Source organism: Meles meles, chromosome 21, assembly GCF_922984935.1.
Source record: "Meles meles chromosome 21, mMelMel3.1 paternal haplotype, whole genome shotgun sequence".
NCBI classification, from domain to species: Eukaryota; Metazoa; Chordata; class Mammalia; order Carnivora; family Mustelidae; genus Meles; species Meles meles.
This window is the reverse complement of record NC_060086.1, coordinates 21418231-21435430: the sequence shown is the minus strand read 5'-3', so window position 1 is coordinate 21435430 and position 17200 is coordinate 21418231. Positions and strand designations below refer to the sequence as shown.

The window sequence follows — 17200 nt, the reverse complement described above, 5'->3', positions numbered from 1 at the left end:
ATTGTCTGTCTGCTCAGTGGTATCTCCCAGAGATATTCTGCTCTGTGTTGACCCCGGGATCTCTAGGTCCAAGGACAGGGCTTTGTACATAATAGATGATCAATAAATATTTGCTTACCATTAACTGTGAATTTGGTGAAACTCCGTGATCTTACTTTGATTCATTTACCTGTGCCCATCTACTGAATACCTACTGTTTAAGCCATCATTTATTTAAAAAGAAAAAAAAAAAACTTTTATTGACCATCTATTTTCCCGATACTGTCCTCAGCTCTGAGGGCTACAACGGTGCACAGAGGCAACAGAGCTCCTTCCCTCAGGGAGCTTCCATCTTAGTGGAAAAGACAAGAAAACACAGAGGCAAAGGAATGGAGAATACATTGTGGGGTAATGACAAGTGTGATGAAAAAATAAAGCAGGGGGGATGCCATTTGAGCGGAGCGGTCAAGGAAGGCCTCTCTGAGGAGGTGACATTTGAACGCAGGCTCAGGATGGAAAGGAGTGTATCGATTAGCTTCTGCCGCAGACCAAACTAACCCAAACCTGAGCAGCTTCAGCACACCGCTGTTTAATCCACGATGGGCTCATAATTCACTGGCTTGACTGGGCCTCTCCTGGGCCTGCGCATGGGTCTGGTCTGCTGGCAGATGGGCTGGCGACCGAATGATCTCAGGTGTCTTCTCTCCCACGTCTAGTGGTTGGGATCGGCCGGGGTGGTGGGGAGACCGGGCGCGCCTGGCTCCTTCATGCGGTGAGACCCCCAAGTGTGGCGAGGTGCACCTGCGTGCTTTCCATCCTCTACCCTCGCCACCTCTGCTGCTCTCCCATTGGCCAAAGCATGTCACATGGCCCAGACTGAGGGCGTCTTCTCAGTGGCCTCAGTGAGGGCGTGGACATATGGACTCCCGCTTCTGGATGGGAGAAGTGACAGAGTCACGTTGCAAAGAATTTGTGGTCGTTTTGCATGCTGTTGTGGTAAGAAGGATGTGGCCCAGTACCATGCTGGTCCCACGTCTTTTCCGCCTGCCCCCAGGATGCTCTCCATGCCGCCTCAGCACCATGGAGGGCAGAAGGATCAGAGGCTGAGTTACAAAACGTATGTTGAAAATGACAGGCATATAGGAGAGGAAGCCGAGCTCCAGGAAGACTCGGTGGCTCCAGGAAGACTCCCTGGGCTTTTGCCTCCGCTCCTGAGCTCAAGGAAGTGGGGCCACGTGACTTCCGGGTGGCCTTCTGTGAAAGTTGCCAGGGATGTGAATCTTCTGAACACAACCCCCCAGGAGGGTGCTGAAAGAGGCTCCAAATTCTCCCAGGGTGGAGAGTTCAGTGGGCCTGGTCCTGCTCTTATGGGACACCGGTAAGGAAAGACAAGTTCTAGCCAAGTATTGGACAGGCCCTGACCAAGGGCTTCACTTGTTTTGAGCTCTCTGGGCAAATGGATGACTCGCCTGGACCGTATTGCCTCAGGACCACAGAGGGTCACTTCTAGATGGACTCTGATGGAACAGGGGTGAGGCAGGGGCAAAAAAATGGGGTTATCATTGTAAAACACTTCCTTACTCTGAATCCCAGGAAGTCTCGCAGTGTGCCCAGTGTATAAAATGTCCATTTCTGACGTCCTGTATCGACGTAGCTGCCTGCGTGCGGTTCCTTATTTAGACATTCCATCTGGACTGAGCTCCTACTGTGCATCAGGCACTGTGCCAGGCTTTGGGGACACAAAGGTCTAGCAGATCAGACAGAGTTTCTGCCCTCAGGGAGTTCACCTCTGGTGGGGCAAACGGATATTTACCAAATGGCCACAAGATCACGCTGGTGACCAGGGCATGGAAGCTGATGGCAGGCTGTGGACGGAGGTTTGATGTGGTCAGAGAAGTCAGAAGGGCTTCCCTAAGGAAGTGAGTTGGGATCTGGAGGGTGAGCACAACAAGGCCATGTGAGTTCCAGAGGGAATAGCATGGGCAAAGGCCCTGTGACAGGAGAGAGGGATGGAAATAGGAATGACTGAAAGACTGTCTGGGTGGAGCCGTGCCCCCTGGTGTAAGAGGAGGTTAGAGAAGTAGGTAGAAGTCAGATGGACAAGGCCTGCTGGCCAAGCAGCACGGGGAGCCCGGTAGGGTGTTAAGCAGCGGGTTGGGGCCATGAGATGCGGGAGAAAGGGTCCAGTGCCGTGTGCAGGCTTTTTTTTTTAAGGTTGTATTTATCTGAGAGAAACGGAAAAAGAATGAGCAGGGAGAGGGGCGGAGGGAGAGGGAGAAGCTGACTCCCCGCTGAGCAGGGAGCCCAGTGCAGGGCTCGATCCCAAGACCCTAAGATCATGACCTGAGATGAAAACTGGTGCTTCACGGACTAAGACACCCAGACAACGCCCCCCCCCGCCATGTGCAGGTTTAAACAACACTGGCCCATTTGTCCTGCAGACATTTCCAGAACATCAGGAGTGTCCCAGGCCCAAGGGTCACTAAGAGAAAAGGTAGAGAGCCCGCCCTGAAGTCACTTTCATCTGAGTCGGGATTTTCAAGTTGGTAGAATGCAGAAGCCGAAGGTGACTCCTTTCCCGTCTCCACAATCTCTGGTGTTCAGGGGCCACTCTTCTTCCTGTTACAGGCCTCCAGCTGAATTTCACTGCCTCCTGGGGAGACCCGCACTACCTAGGGCTCACCGGCCTGGAAGTGGTGGGCAAGGATGGCCAGGCACTGCCCATCAGCCTGCACCAGATCTCTGCCTCTCCCAGAGACCTAAATGACCTCCCTGAGTACACTGATGACTCCCGGACCCTGGACAAGTAAGTGTCTGTAAGAAGCCACCTGCAGATACCCTCAGAGCCATCCCCTCCCAGCATGAGCAGCAGGACGCTTCAGCCCCTGAAAAGAGGGGTCACTCAGGCTCTGCAACTCCAGAATCAAATCTCAAATAGTGATCCCCATTTCACCCTCCCCAGCCATCCCGTGAGGTCTGTGGTCTTCCCATTTTATTCACTGATATGTTTTTAAGTAGGCTCCACCCACAGCGTGAAGCCTACCTCGGGGCTTGAACTCACAACCCTGAGACCAACCCCTGAGCTGAGCTCAAGAATCCGATGCTTTAGTGACTGTGCCCCCCAAGGTGTCCCCTGTGGCTTCTCATTTTAGAGTCAAGGGAAACCAAGGCTTGGGAAAGGGAGGTAACCCCCCACCCCCAAGGGCCCCACGGCCAGAGGCGGACAGTGTTCTCCTGCTCCCAGACACAGCCGTGCTTTGCGTGTTCTCCACCATGCTCAGTGTAGGGCCTGGAATGCCAGCTCTGCACCTGACCATGAGCAGCCCCGCTCTCGGGGGTGCTGAAAGCTTGCCATTGCTCGAGGTCGGAGGGGATGGCTCTGGAAGTGTCCGTGGGTGCTGCAGGTGCTTTCCTCCGCTTCTGTCTGATTGCATCCGCCCAGACTGGAGCCAGTCAATAAGAAGACAAACCTGGGACAGGCACCGGCCCCCTGCTCAGGACAGCTGCCGGGCCTGCGCTCTGCCTGGAGTTGTAAACAGGAGGAGCCTGGAGGGGTCAGAAGGATGAGAGTTCCAATCCTGGCTCTGCCCCTTGCCAGCTAGTAAGTTTCTTAACCTCTCCAATTATGGTAATAATGATAATAAAATTATAGCGGCTATTCCTGGAGCCCCGAATAAATGCCAGACACTGGGGCTACACTAAGCAGGTTACAGATCCTCATCTGTTTATGCCTTAAACAGTCCTAAGAGGCCACCCCCTTTACAAATGAAACTGAGCTACAGAGATATTAAAAACTGGCCAGAAGTCACCCAGACTAGTTTTGAAGGTCAGAGTCATCTGAATGGGTGTCTGCAGAAGACCTGTGCACGTAACCACTGACTTCCACTGTCTTCCCCTGCCTCGCTTGCCTTATCAGTAGGAGGGGACAGTAAGTCCCCTGGCGGGAGGGAATCACACCACAGCTGCACCCCTAGCCTGGCCCAGAGCGCCTGCCGTCAATGGTAGACTTCCTGCTTTCCCATCAGGGGCCCCTTAACCGTGGCCCTCATGCCTGCTGTCCATGTCTGCTCATGAACCACTCGACACCCCAAAAGCAGACCACCCATGTACTTAGGCATGGAGCCCACTAGGTCAGCTCCTGCTACAAAAGTGATCAGCACACAGCTGGCCCAACTTGTTCATCCACACCCACCCACTTCCCAAACCCCTCCACCCAGATGATGTGAGCACAGCAACTCCCAAGCCTGATAGCCCTTCACCTCTACACAGTTCAGTGTGTAGCTCTAAACAATAAAGACTTTAAAGAGAACATGTCAGTACTGTTGTTACACTCAAAAAAATTAATGGTGATTCTCTAAGTTAGTAGACACCCAGCATGTTCCTATTTCCCTGAAAGCCTTCTTCTCATCTTCCTTTTTTAAGTTTGTTTCTTATATTGAAATCCAGAAAAGGCCATATGTTGTGATTGGTTGGCTTGAGGTCCAGATAAGGTCCATACGTTGTGATTGGTTGGTTTGAGGTCCAGATAAGGTCCATACATTGTGATTGGTTGGTTTGAGATCTAGATAAGGTACATATGCTATGATTCTTTGATAGATCTCTTAAGCTTTTTATAACCTCCAGGTTCCCTTCCATCTTTTTTCATTTTTTTCTTATGAAGTATCTCTCTCTCTCTTTTTTTTTAAGATTTTATTTATTTATTTGACAGATAGAGATCACAAGTAGGGAGAGAGGCAGGCAGAGAGAGAGAGAGAGAGGAGGAAGCAGGCTCCCTACCAAGCAGAGAGCCCTTTGCGGGGTTCGATCCCAGGACCCTGGGATCATGACCTGAGCGAAAGGCAGAGGCTTTAACCCACTGAGCCACCCAGGCGCCCCTTATGAATTATCTCTTAAAGAAATATTTGTTTGCCCTATAGAGTCTGGATTTTCCTAGTTGCATCTCCATGGTATTATTTAACCTGTTCCTCAGGCCCCTGTATGTCTTGTAAATTGTTCATTAGATCTAGGCATCTGATCAGATTGAGGTTTGACCGTTGGGGCAAGACATGACATGGTGTGGGTATCACTGCAACTTCCCTTCAGAACATATAGCGTGTCGGATGATGAAGCTTTTTGTGACATTGGCGGTCAGTGCTCAGTGGCTAGATCCACTTGGTTGCAGGATGGTGGGGCACTGAGCCTGTCATTCTATTTTTCACCAATAAAGAGAAATTTTCCTTCAATTATTTGGTTACTCTGCAGTACAATGCAAATAGGAAAGGCCATCTACATGCTTGGTTCTTTCCCTTTATTTTTCAGTTTGCAAAAATAAAAAATTGTTTCCCTAGCATACTTTAAAACATTTGTGTTTGGTTACCATAAATCATGGATTTAAACAGACTGTGAAGCGTCTCAGTTTATTGCAATTTTTATCTTATGGTTGCTTTTAGATACCGAGAGTGTTCGGATCCTTTTTTGAAACAGTAGTCTGTGACAGCTCTCCTGCTTTCTGATGTCACAAGACATTCCAGGCTCCCTTTGTATATTTCTTGTCCCAGATATGGAATCAGCCATTTTTCCCAAGAAGTCTTGGTTCCTTTTAGTGTGAAATGGTATTTAGAGACCATAATCTAGCCCCTAGAGATGCTCATTGTTACTGGATTGGTCACAGTTTCTAGGCTTTTCTGTGGACAGACCTGGGAAGTACCATGTAGATATTCTTAGGGGTGTCTGTAGGCACTTCCCTTCACTATCGACTATAAACACTTCAACAACTCTCTCTACTTTCAGAATTGGGTAGCATTTTTGGTATGGAGACAGCCCCATGTCTAGGACACAGGGGTAATTGCTTTTAGAAGGAAATGGAAGGTTCTCCAGTGGACCTAATTCCACAAACACCTCCGTTTTAAATTGCTGAATTTCCTCAGTTTTAAGATGCCAGCAATTGTAAGACACACCATCCATCAATTTAATAACGGCCTTTTAGAGGAAAAAAAAAGAAACATTACCTCCATGGATGAACACTTAGATTGTAAGATTTATTCCAAATCCTGAACTTGAAGATGTAAAAGGAAAAAATAAAGTTTATTTTTAAATCTAGGAATTCCTCCTGGCACGGCAGCCTCAAAGTCATCAGGAAATTAGGAGGGAGTCGGGGGAAGGGTTATCCAAGAGGCTGAGAGCTGGGCGCCGCTGTTCCTGGGGTCTGGGCTGCAGTGTGCTGAGCAGTTCAGCACAGTCCGTGGCGGGACAGTCTTTGGGACAGAGACAGGCCAAGCTGAGAAGGATGAGGCAGGTTGTTCAGAACAGGAGAACCAGAAACTGGCCAGGATAGGAGTGCAATGCGGGCGAGGTGATGAGTTCATTCAGAACAGTGGCTAAGAACACCAGAGTGCTAGGGGGCTCCCTCCTAAGGACGGGGAGGGTACTTCCCTGCGCTGTCGAGGCTGCGTGATTACAGCCAGACCAGCTCTCCACAGACACACCTCCCCCTTCTCGTGCTTTTCCCACACTAAGAGCTGCCAAGTTCGCTCTAGTGCCTTAGCATCTCTCTCACAGGGCACCAGAAGGAAGGAATCAAATTCTTCCAAAATGTACCATAGAGCCAATAGAACATTTTACAGAAAGTTTGGAAAGTAGAGAAAATCATCCACCTCCCATCCCCTCTGACACAAATGTGTTTTTCACTTCATCGTCTCTCCTGGCCCCCGTCCTCATCTTCCAGCAGTAAAATCGTTTTCCACTTCACTGCATCGTCCTCACGGTTATCATATTAACAACTGTGCAGATTTACGTAACCCTTTGTTTTACTTAACCGCTTGGGGGTTTTTTGGTTGTTGGGTTTTTTTTTTTCCTTTTATGCTAATATAAATAAACAACACTGTAATGAATATTATTGTGCAGAGAGCCTTTCCCACAGGTTGAACAAATATTCCTTAAAGGAAAACAATTCCAGAAATGAGATCGCCAGGTTAGAAGGTCCTGAAAGATGACACACGTCCCCCCTTTATTTTAAACCTAATGATCGCTTTGCCTCACTTTTAACAGCACCAACTGTTAAAAGACTTTATTTTTTCTGATTTTACAGATGAGACATGGGCCCTCAGGGTGACTGTAATGACTGACATTCCGCTTAACAAGCCCAATGTGTCCAGGCTCGTACCAGGCAGGGTGCAGGGGGCCGTAAGCGGGTGTAGACCCCCTCGCTCTGGTTTCTCCCATGGGTCGTGGCTGAGCCCCACCTCACTGCTCCCTCCCCGCTATTTGCAGGTTAATCGATGGAGCCAACATCACCATGGAAGATGAGCATATGTGGCTGATCCCTTTCTCGCCTGGCCTGGACCACGTGGTCACGATCCGCTTCGACAGAGCCGAAAGCATCGCTGGCCTGCGCTTCTGGAACTACAATAAATCTCCCGAGGACACCTATCGCGGGGTAAGCTGGGGAATAGCAGCCGCGCTCCGTCCACTGTCAGGGAAACGGCGCCTTGATGAATGGCTGGCGTGGCTGCCGGAGAGGCGCATAAATCTTCCAGAACTTTCCAAATGGAACTGGGGGGTTACAGCCAGGGAGAGAGTGCCTTGCTCTTTGCTCCTACTGCAAATAGCAAATGTGGGCTCAAGAGCCCAGGGCAGACTTGGGACACGGAAGCACTTTGTTTCTGCTGGGGGTTGGGGGGTCCTCAGCAGGCCCAGCCCCCGAACCGTAGTGGTGGGTTGGGGCCCTGTTGTTCATTGAGCACTTTGGGGGCCAGGCCCTGAGCTAAGGGCTCTGTACCCATTCATTTCAGGGGACCCTCACCCCAGCTTCCGGGAAGCAGATGTATACTCTCTTTCAGAGTATTAAAAACTGGGGTTCAGAACAGGACGTTCACCCATCCCAAGGTCACACAGCGAGAGCCCCAGTGCACATCTTCTGGGCTCGGAGCCCACACTCCAGTTCCATACCATGTTCTCCCGCTCCTGGGTGTGACAAAGCAGGGGTCTGGCCACACTGTGGAAAGAGAACACCAGAAGTGCCCTTCGCACAGGCCCTTCTGTCCTTGTGTGACTGTGGACTGTGATACGTTCGTCCCCTCCCCACTACAACCCAGAAGTGATGGTGACAGTGTCCCCTAAGATAGAGCCATGCCGTTGGGGCCCTAAAGTCATAAGTCCCTGGTCTGAATCCCCGCTCTGACCCCAGCCAGCCATGGCGAGTGGCCTGCTTTCCCTGCATCTCCGTTTCCCCATCTGTAAAGTGAGGAGGTAGAGGATGATAACCTGCCTTGGGAAGGTGGTCGTCATCCTCTGCCACACAGACGTTAACAGAGCCAGGCCTCCATGGCGGGAGCCCCGGTGTGGCTCCCCACCATGCCTGTGCCACGTCATTTCTCCCATGGGCCCCGTAGAACCGTGGGGGGGTTGCCAGCGTGGAGTCGGTGGCCCCATCCGACTGTACAGATCCTCCTGGGCCGCACTGGCATCTCCCGGAGTGTGCTGTCAGATCAGCACGTTTAGAAAGGCAGATAGGTTGGCATTAAGAAAACATTCTCCGGGCTCAGCTCATGCCTCTGGGCCCATATCGTCCCTTGAGCAAATCGGTCCTTCCAGATAAGGCTCCGTGACCTGGATTTGCTGCCTGGAAATCTTGGGCCCAGAGCCCTGCTTCCAAGGCCTGGCCGCCATCCGCGTGGGCAAGCAGGTGACAAGTGGCCATAGTGGGAAGAAGGAGGCAGGGAGATGGGCAGAGCCTGGCGGGGGGGTGGGGAGGATCCCAGAGTACAGGGGATAGAAACTCTGCGTCTCCCCAGGAAAATGCCTCAGGCGCCTGTGTCCCCCAAGGCCCTGTGGTGCCCTCGGGACGGGTCGCTGGTATGTGGTTAGAGCCGGGCCCTGCACGTTGGAGATGGGCTTCAGATCCCTGCAGCGGGTCCTTGGGCAAATTGGTTAGCGTCTTTGGACTCCTGGTTTCCATGGCTGCAAGATGGAGGCGGGAGTAGAAACTCTGTCCAAGGGAATAAACAGGCGTGGGGAAGTCGGGCCCTTCCTAGAGGTGGGGGCCATCCTGGAGGGGGCCCTTCCCGGGCCTCTGCTGTGATGCCCAGCTTCCAGCTAGCTCCACACCCAGCTGCAGAAGTCCCGCTGATTGGTCTGGTCCAGTTCCATGTCCCTGGTCCAGTCATATGACCAGCGGGTGACAGTTCTGTCTGTCTGGGTCCAGCCCTTAGGCTGGAGTCTGACCCCACCTGAGCAAAGCCTAGTGGAGAGATGTAGGAACAGCCTTTCGGTCCCCATATCCAGCCATGTCTGATGCCGCTTACCCTACACTTTTCAGGCTTACGTGCCCTGTGACCGGCTGCCAAGAGGTGGGCCCCCAAAATGCTGAAGGAATGAAGGGCTCGGGGGCACATTCATTATCAGTGGGACCCAGGGCAGGGCTCTTCTCTACACAGAGGAGCCCTTCTATGTCTCCCAGAGGTGAAAATCAACCAGTTTGGTCAGCAGTCGGGGCCACATTGCTCCCCGTGAAGATGTGGAGAGTCCCAATTCCAAAATGCGTTGTCAGAAGGAGAGTGCTGGCCTCCTGCCCCCTCTGCTCACCCACCACCACCCCCACCACCCCACCCACCACCCCGCCCCAGGGAAGCCACTCCAGACCCTGCCATTCAGGCTTTGAGATTTACTGTTAGATCCTGGCCTCTAGTTGGTGATATCCATCCCAGGCCAGCAGAGGACCTTGGCCCAGATCGAACCCATTTGGCAGGCTCTTGGTAAGCGCCTGTGACTCACCAGTCCCTGAGGCAGGTCTAGATGGCCCTGCCAGGGTCTCTGCGGAGGGAGGCCCAAAATGTTGTACTACCTAGGGCCGCTGAGCCGGGCCACCGTGGCAGGGGCCACACCTGCCTGTTCCCCTGCTATCCCTCCAGCACACAGCTCAGTGCCTGGCACGGAGCGTGGCCGGCACCAGAAAGGGGCCCAGCCAAGTGGCCCTGGTCTGAGAGGAAGGCCAGACCAAGGGATGTGTCCCAGGCCTGGGGGCTCCGTGAGGGCTCCCCGTCGCACTCGGACATCCGCGACAGCCCCATCGGCCCACGCCACTGGCCCGCATGCTGTCTGGCTGCCTTTCTTCAAGCGTGTTTCTCCTTTTGTTTGCCAGGCCAAAATCGTCCACATCTCCCTGGATGGCCTGTGTGTCTCCCCTCCAGAGGGCTTCCTCATCCGGAAGGGGCCAGGCAACTGCCACTTTGATTTCGCTCAAGAAATTCTCTTTGTGGACTACCTGCATGTTCGCCAGCTGCCCCCACCAGCCCGGAGGTGAGGGCTAACGGCATCAGGAATGTCCCCTCCCTGTCCTCCGGCTGCTGGCTTCACGCGTAGCTCTGAAGTCGCTACCTAAAGGTTTTGAAATGATGATCAAACGTGTCGCTTTTCAACCTGGCGGTTTTCTAATGCTCTGCCAGGCGTCCGCGGAAGCCCGTGGGATGAGCCCACCTTGTCTGGGGATGTTTGGGTTCCCCACGGTCTGGAGGGCTTCAGCTCTTTTAATGCTTCGTTGCACCTCCTACTGGGAAAAGAGGCTCCAGCCTGCGTCCTGTTCCAGAAATGCCCACTGGCCAATTCGGGGAAGGGCCTTCTCTCTTGTTCCCGAGTTCCTGGTTTAGAAAGATTCGAAGAGGAAATGAGAGCCTAACATTTCGTGGGTGCGCTGGTATTTCTTGGCTCCGTCTCAGCTGCATTAAGGTTATAACAATTTGTAAATGCCACGTTCAGTTTACTCATTTAAACCCCTCCCCCGCCCCCCATGTCCAAATGCCAGAGGCCAAGCTCACAAAACAAAATGAGTTTCCCTCCACCATGGCTGGGATCGCTTCTTGGACTGGTCACTGGGAACAGCCACTTAATTATAACAGTGCCCTTGAAATTGAAGAAAAACCAGCAAGGCCTGGAAGGTACTGGCCCATGGACCAGGGAGAGAGGCACCAAGGGAGGAATGTGCAGAGGTTGAGAACTCTTCCTCCCTAGTGCTAGATCCGTTCAGCTGCTTTGTGTTCATCCTTCAGGGAATCCTTCCCCCTGCCCTCTGAGGAAGGGGTTATTATGCCCATTTTACAGATGTGGGCATTGAGGTCCGCGCTACTGAAGGCCCTTGCCCATGCTCCCAAAGCAAAGACTGCAGGGTACGCCCCACCTTCCTGCCTCCTCTTCCTGCCAGCCTCCCATCCTGCCCCACGATCTAGCCCCTCTGGTGCTTTCCTACCACAGGGCCTTTGCTCTGGCTGCTCCTCTGCTTGGAAGGTTCAGCTCTGATGCTTTGTGTGGCTGCCTCCTTCTTAGCTCAGGTTCTGGCTCCCTGACCACCCCCTGGGGTAGTCTGCCCCAGCCCCGCACTCCCTCCCATCCGTCATCACTGCACAGGTCTCGCTCAGCCGTGGGCACAGCATGCACTTGCCCTGTTCATGAAAGGGCCAGAGGGCTGGGTGGTAAAGAGCGGACCCCAGAATGGACAAGGTCAGGCCCTGCTGCCAGGGAACCCCCCCACCCGTCGTGTCCTCATATAGTGTGCAGCCGGGAGAATAACTGATCAGCCATCAAGGCCACTGAGATCTTCTGCTTCCTGGTGCTATTTTGTGTCTTTTTAGGCTTGACTCGCAAAGCCTGGAGCGGGCGACCATGGACTACGAGGCACCCCTGATGCCCTGTGGCTGTATCCTCCTCCCATGTGTCTGCACATCCTGGGCCCTTGGGATCCGTGCCCGGAACCCCAGAAGAGGGCTCAGCCCTTGTGGTGGTGTTGGGGTTCAGGGCAGGCCACGGCCGAGGCCCTGGGGTGCCGCACCGGGAAACCCAGGGGAGGATGGGAGGCTTCCTGGGGCCTCAGGCTCACTGAGCACTGCTGAGGCTGGGGGCGGTGACATGGTTCCAGACCCCGCCCCCTGGTTAGCCAGCTGGCTGAGGTTTAGACTGAGGCTTCCAGAGGCAGCACCTAGGACTCCAGCTGGGAGAGGCCAGAGAAGCTGGAGCTCTCCCCAGGGACTGAACTGGGGGCTGTCCTTGGAGGCAAGCCAGGGAGGAGATGAACATAGAAGTAAGGATAGCCCCAGTTTGCTGGACCCTTTCCTGGGCCTGGCACTGTCACAGTGCATTTGTAACTCAGTCCCCCCCCCACCCCACCAGCCCAGTGCGGTGGTGCTGTGAGCAATCCCATTTCACAGCTGAGAACACAATAGGCCCAGAGAGGTTAAGGAACTTGTCCAAGGCCACAGAGCCAGGAAGGAGCCAGGCAGGTGAGTGAACACGAGCATCCTGGCTCTTCTAGCAGCCTGTTCTCCTGGACAGAGTGCGCGTGGCTGTGAAGCCACCTTTCCTGCCCGGCCTGCCCCTGGGATGCTGGGAGCTGGCGGGGGGACAGGGCTGAGGACTGTGGGAAGCAGTCAGCCATGGTGGCTCATGCGGTCATGGCCCATCCCTCCTGGTGCCCCAGAGCTCCTGTATTCCCCCCCCGCCCCCCCACCCCGACCCTGCACACTTGAAATGGGCAGAGAAGGCAATGGGTGCTCTGTTCTTGTCATTTTACAGCCAGGGAAACTGAGGCAGGAGACAGTTTGAGTCCTGGTCGCTTTGTTCAGTGCCACCACACAACAAGTTTGTGACACAGATGGTTCCCTTCCTGCCGGCTCCCTGGAGAGCATCACCCCCTGTCCCCCCGTCCTCCTGTCTCCCGGGCTTGGAGGACAGCTTTTAATTCTTAAAACACGCACATACATAGTTTAAATTCAAGACAGTTTGATGCCACGCATATTCTGTTGGACTTCAGTCTCCATGAGAGTAAAAAAAAAAAATGATGTTTTCCTTTCATTCATCTGTAGAAGCCCCCTAAAGTACAGCCCTATATTATCTTTGTCGCTGTTTTGCTTTCTTCTTGAAAAATTAAGCCTGTTTTTCCTTAATAACATCCCTTAGTCATTTTCCAGTTGCAACTCCTGACCAGCTGGGGTGATCCCTATTATATTGGTCTCACGGGCCTGGAGCTGTATGATGAGCGGGGGGAAAAGATCCCTCTGTCGGAAAATAGTATCCTTTTGAGGCAGAAGGGGACTCTACCCCAACAGGAGGGTGCATGGGAGGGTGCAGAGAAGGACAGGAAATGTCCCTGTAGGAGCCAGACCCCGGGATAAAAACACCAGTGGGCTCTGCTACAGGTCAGATGCTGAGCCCTAGGAGGGTGGGCAGAGCCATGGACAGCTCCCAGCCCCTGCTGAGGTGTCCATGGCAGGAGTCCCATGCGACAGAGAGCCCTGCGGCCCGGGGATTTGGGAGAGGATAACCAGATACACCCCATCCCGGAGAACTGCAAGTACTTTGGAGTTCTAAAGGCTCTGGCAAGGCCTGCAGGGAGCCCCCTGTGGCACTGTATTCAACCCAGAGTGTCCTGAATTTCTTGACTATGGACCCATTTGTTCATGGTACGCCCCCACCAGGTTTTGCAAATTGCTAGCTCACTGAGTTTTTCAATATTTTAGCTTAGTTGCTAATATTTTTTTAAAAATTGGGGAGTTTCACAGGAAAACCTTCAGTCTTCAGCTACTCTTGAGAAATTAGCGATAGCCATGTACAGTGATGATGGATGGACCTGAGTATCCACCGCCCTTCTCCCCCAACATGACCTGTCTTCTGCCAGGCCCCCAAAACAAATTGCTAATATTTACTGAGGGCTCACTCTGTGAGGGCTTGTCCCATGCTTGTGAAGGTGAGAGCTGTTATCCCCATTTTACAGGTGAGGAACTAAGAGATGTTAAGTAACCTGCCCAAGGTCACACAGCATGTGAGCATAGATCTGGGAGTTAGCTCTACAGACCATTGTCTGACCACTGAACTGTCAGGCTGCTTCTTTTGATGTTACCTGCCTGAGCCCTCTGAGCCCTTGCCCTGTGATCCCTAACCCACCACAGGGTCCCACCTGGTCTAACCCCAAAGCCTGTCTTGTACCTGTCTGGGGTCCCTGGGTTCCCTCTGGATCCTTTTCTGTCTTCCCCTGGTGACACCATCCTCCCGGCCTGGGATAAATGGGATTCCTGGTGGTTTTGATGGTTATTAGTGACTCCTCTGAGGTACAAGGCTTGTTCAATTTCACCAAGCCTGCTCACATCCGTTCTGGGACGTGGAGGTTTTTATACCCATTTTACAGAAGAGGAAGCACGCCCCGAGTTGTTCTGTGACTTGTCCCAGACCTCACAGGTCAGAAGGCAGAGCCAGAGCTGGAACTGGTTGGTCCAGATCCGCGACGATGTCCAGCCCTCGAGTAGCCATCACTGGGGTCAGGCTCACCCAGTGGGGTCAGGCTCCCCCAGTGTGTCCAGTCCCCATCTGGTCCCCCCATGTCAAGGCCGTATCCAGCCATCCCTCAGCCCCTTCGCCAAAGAAAAAAACCTTCGAAGTTTGCCCTCCACTCCACAGAGTGCCAGCCACAAATTTGTTCCTGCCTCGAGACTGCTCTCTTTCCAGCCGACTGTCTGCCTGGCCGCCCCCCCCCCCCCCCCGACGCTAGCCTCCCGCCCCCCCACCAGCCTTGGTGCTCATTTTCCCCAGAATGGCTCATGTGGCTGTCACTCTTCTGGCTGCCCCGAGCAGCAGACGGCCATTCTGCCCGCCAGCCCCCGCGTCCTTTGAGCCACGCCATCAGCGCAAGGAGGCTGGTGGCCGGGAGGGTGACGTGCGGCGCCCAACACACTGCTTTGGGTTATGACAGCTTAGAGGCTCCCCAGATATTGCCGCCTTCCCCGACAGTGTGAACTCCCTGGAGGGCGTGTGCGGGGACGTCCGGACCCCCGACAAGCTCATCGACCAAGTGAATGACACCAGCGACGGCAGGCACATGTGGCTGGCCCCCATCCTGCCCGGCCTGGTGAGTTCAGGGGGCCTTTGTGTCCTTGGTCTGGAGGACATGTCTGTCTTCCAGGGCAGGTTAATCTCCAATGAATCAGAATGCCTGCGGGCTATCAGGAAGACGCAGGTCTTCACTGACACCTCAAACGGGCACTCTCTGGGCCCCAGAGAGAGAAGGGCCTGCATGGGACCCCGGAGCCCCCGTGTGGCAGGTGTCCGTCGGTCATCATGGGCAGCCCCGTCCCCTGGCCACATCCCCTGTCACTGCCCCTCCTTGAGGTCACCAGGCACTGGACGCCGTCCTGGCCCTGTCTCTGGCCTATCAGCTCTTCAGGTGACTCAGTTTCCCAGATCTCAGACCCTCCAGCTGCTACTTGTCACTTGGGAGTGTGGGGGGGCACTCTGTCCCCCCAGGCCTGGTGATGTTGGTCAAGAGAGAGGAGACAGGCCCGATGGAGACGGGGTTCTAGCCCCGCGCCAGCCAGATGCTGGGTAGAGGAGTGCAGCAGGCCCTAGGGCATGTGTGTGACCGGCAGAGTATCCCCTTTCCCTCCGTGTGACTGCACAGGAGGACAGGGAGGGTATTTTCCTCTCAAAACACAGAAAGGAGCAGCGTTAGCAGCTCTGTGTGGGAGGTTTTCCAGTGTCTCCATCCCCGAGCCCTGAGTGTCCAACAGCTCCCCTGAGACCAGGATATGTCTATGTCTATGGCCATCTTGAGCTCGGCCAGCAGGTGGTTATCGTCATCTGTCACGTGACTCGGTGAGAGGCAGTTTCTGCAGCTGTCACTCTCCCAGCTGGACTCAGACATTTGTACCTGCTTGAGCCCCGTGGGCAGCTGTTCTCGAGGGCCTTTACTATTTCCACGGTACAGCCGGAAGGCTGACCCCACCTGCAGCACGCCCACCCCTGCGATCCCCGACATCCTCCAGGGCCTGGGGCAGAACTGAGCCCACAGCCTGTGACCGACACTGAACGCTCGTTGCTTTCTTCCGTCTTGTCAGGAGCCCCCTAAGATGGGGGAGTCTGTTGGGGTGGTGGGGAGGGGCGGGGGGGGCACGGAGAAGCTGCCAGTCTCACCTTACTAGCTGATTCTGCCACTGATCTGGACAACCCCCTCCCCGCTCCCCCTGCAGAGGTTCAAAGACACAGGCTGGAAATTACCCAGCAGCGCCTTCAGGGCCTATCTGCTGTGCTTCTCATTTACAACCCGAGAAAGGACAGATCGGGGTCAAGGCGGTGCTGACCGCCCAGAGGACAGCACTCCCTGATTCTGCGGCGGGGGGGCCTGCCTCCTCAGCCCAGGGAAGTCCCGAGCTGGGCGTCTGGCTGGACCCCGGGGAGAGGGAGGGGCGCACCAATGCTCTGCGGGGATTTAAATCAGGGCCACGCCAGGCCCAAAGAAACAGGCCTCCCAGAGTCAGTTGGCGGTTTGTTGCGAATGCAGCCACACGTGACCGGACTCAAGATGGGCTTCCAGGAGAGGGAAGGCAGCGGGAACCCCACGCGCTGTGCCCCCCCCCCCGCCACCCGGGTACCGCCTCCAGCGCCCACCGGGCTCACCCCTGCCTACACCCCACGCCCCCCTCCCAGCGCCTGTTTCCAAACATGCCTGTTCTCATGAGTTCTCGTCTCCGACAGGTGAACCGGGTTTATGTGATTTTCGATCTGCCCACCACCGTGTCAATGATCAAACTGTGGAATTATGCGAAAACGCCCCATCGAGGGGTGAAAGAGTTTGGTGTGAGTACTTATCAGCTGGGTTTTTCGAGATAATTGTGCTCGTTGGTAATTAGGCTGCTGGCAATTATCATTTGTCGCAGTTGGATTTGCTTCTGTCTGTTGCCACCTTAGACACAAATGCCTGGTGCTCCAAGGCAGGGAAATTCGCCACCCCACCGTGAATCCCAAACCTGCCCCCAGTGATTGGAATCATCCCCCTGAAAACCAGAAAGGGGCCTTTCTTTCATCTCTGCTTTTCCAAGCATCGTGGTCTAGGGCGGTCCTTCCCTCCAGGAGGCGACTCTAGGGCGGGGTGCGCGAGGCCCTCGGGGGCCAATCCCAGGTTCCGAGGGCCTGAGATCCCAGCACAGACCAGGCTAGCTGGTCAGGCTCCCAGTGGTAACTCGCTTTGCCCGAGGCCGCAGGAGGGAAGGAGGGGGAAACTCCTGGGCCCATGGCGCAGCCCCTACTCTGTGTCCGCCAGCTCCTGGTGGACGACTTGCTTGTGTACAACGGGATTCTGGCCATGGTGGGCCATTTGGTGGGGGGCATCCTGCCCACGTGCGAGCCCACGGTGCCCTACCACACCATCCTCTTCACTGAGGACACGGACATCTGCCGCCAGGAGCGACACACCGCCATCAGGTAAGCTGGG

The 17200-nt window shown here is 54.4% G+C and overlaps 1 protein-coding gene across 3 annotated transcripts in view; it reads left to right on the top strand.

The window, feature by feature from the left end:
* Positions 1 to 17200, top strand: part of LOC123933718 (katanin interacting protein) — a 179071-nt gene that overhangs the window by 159531 nt on the left and 2340 nt on the right. For 2 of the 3 annotated variants that reach the window (XM_045993195.1, XM_045993194.1), the window contains 8 exons: positions 2608 to 2785; positions 7228 to 7393; positions 10097 to 10254; positions 11580 to 11644; positions 12901 to 13011; positions 14694 to 14842; positions 16465 to 16566; positions 17030 to 17190. In XM_045993195.1, coding sequence (XP_045849151.1) covers positions 2608 to 2785; positions 7228 to 7393; positions 10097 to 10254; positions 11580 to 11644; positions 12901 to 13011; positions 14694 to 14842; positions 16465 to 16566; positions 17030 to 17190 — 1090 coding nt within the window. The remainder of the gene's footprint in view (positions 1 to 2607; positions 2786 to 7227; positions 7394 to 10096; positions 10255 to 11579; positions 11645 to 12900; positions 13012 to 14693; positions 14843 to 16464; positions 16567 to 17029; positions 17191 to 17200) is intronic. The other variant, XM_045993193.1, reaches the window with a different exon arrangement.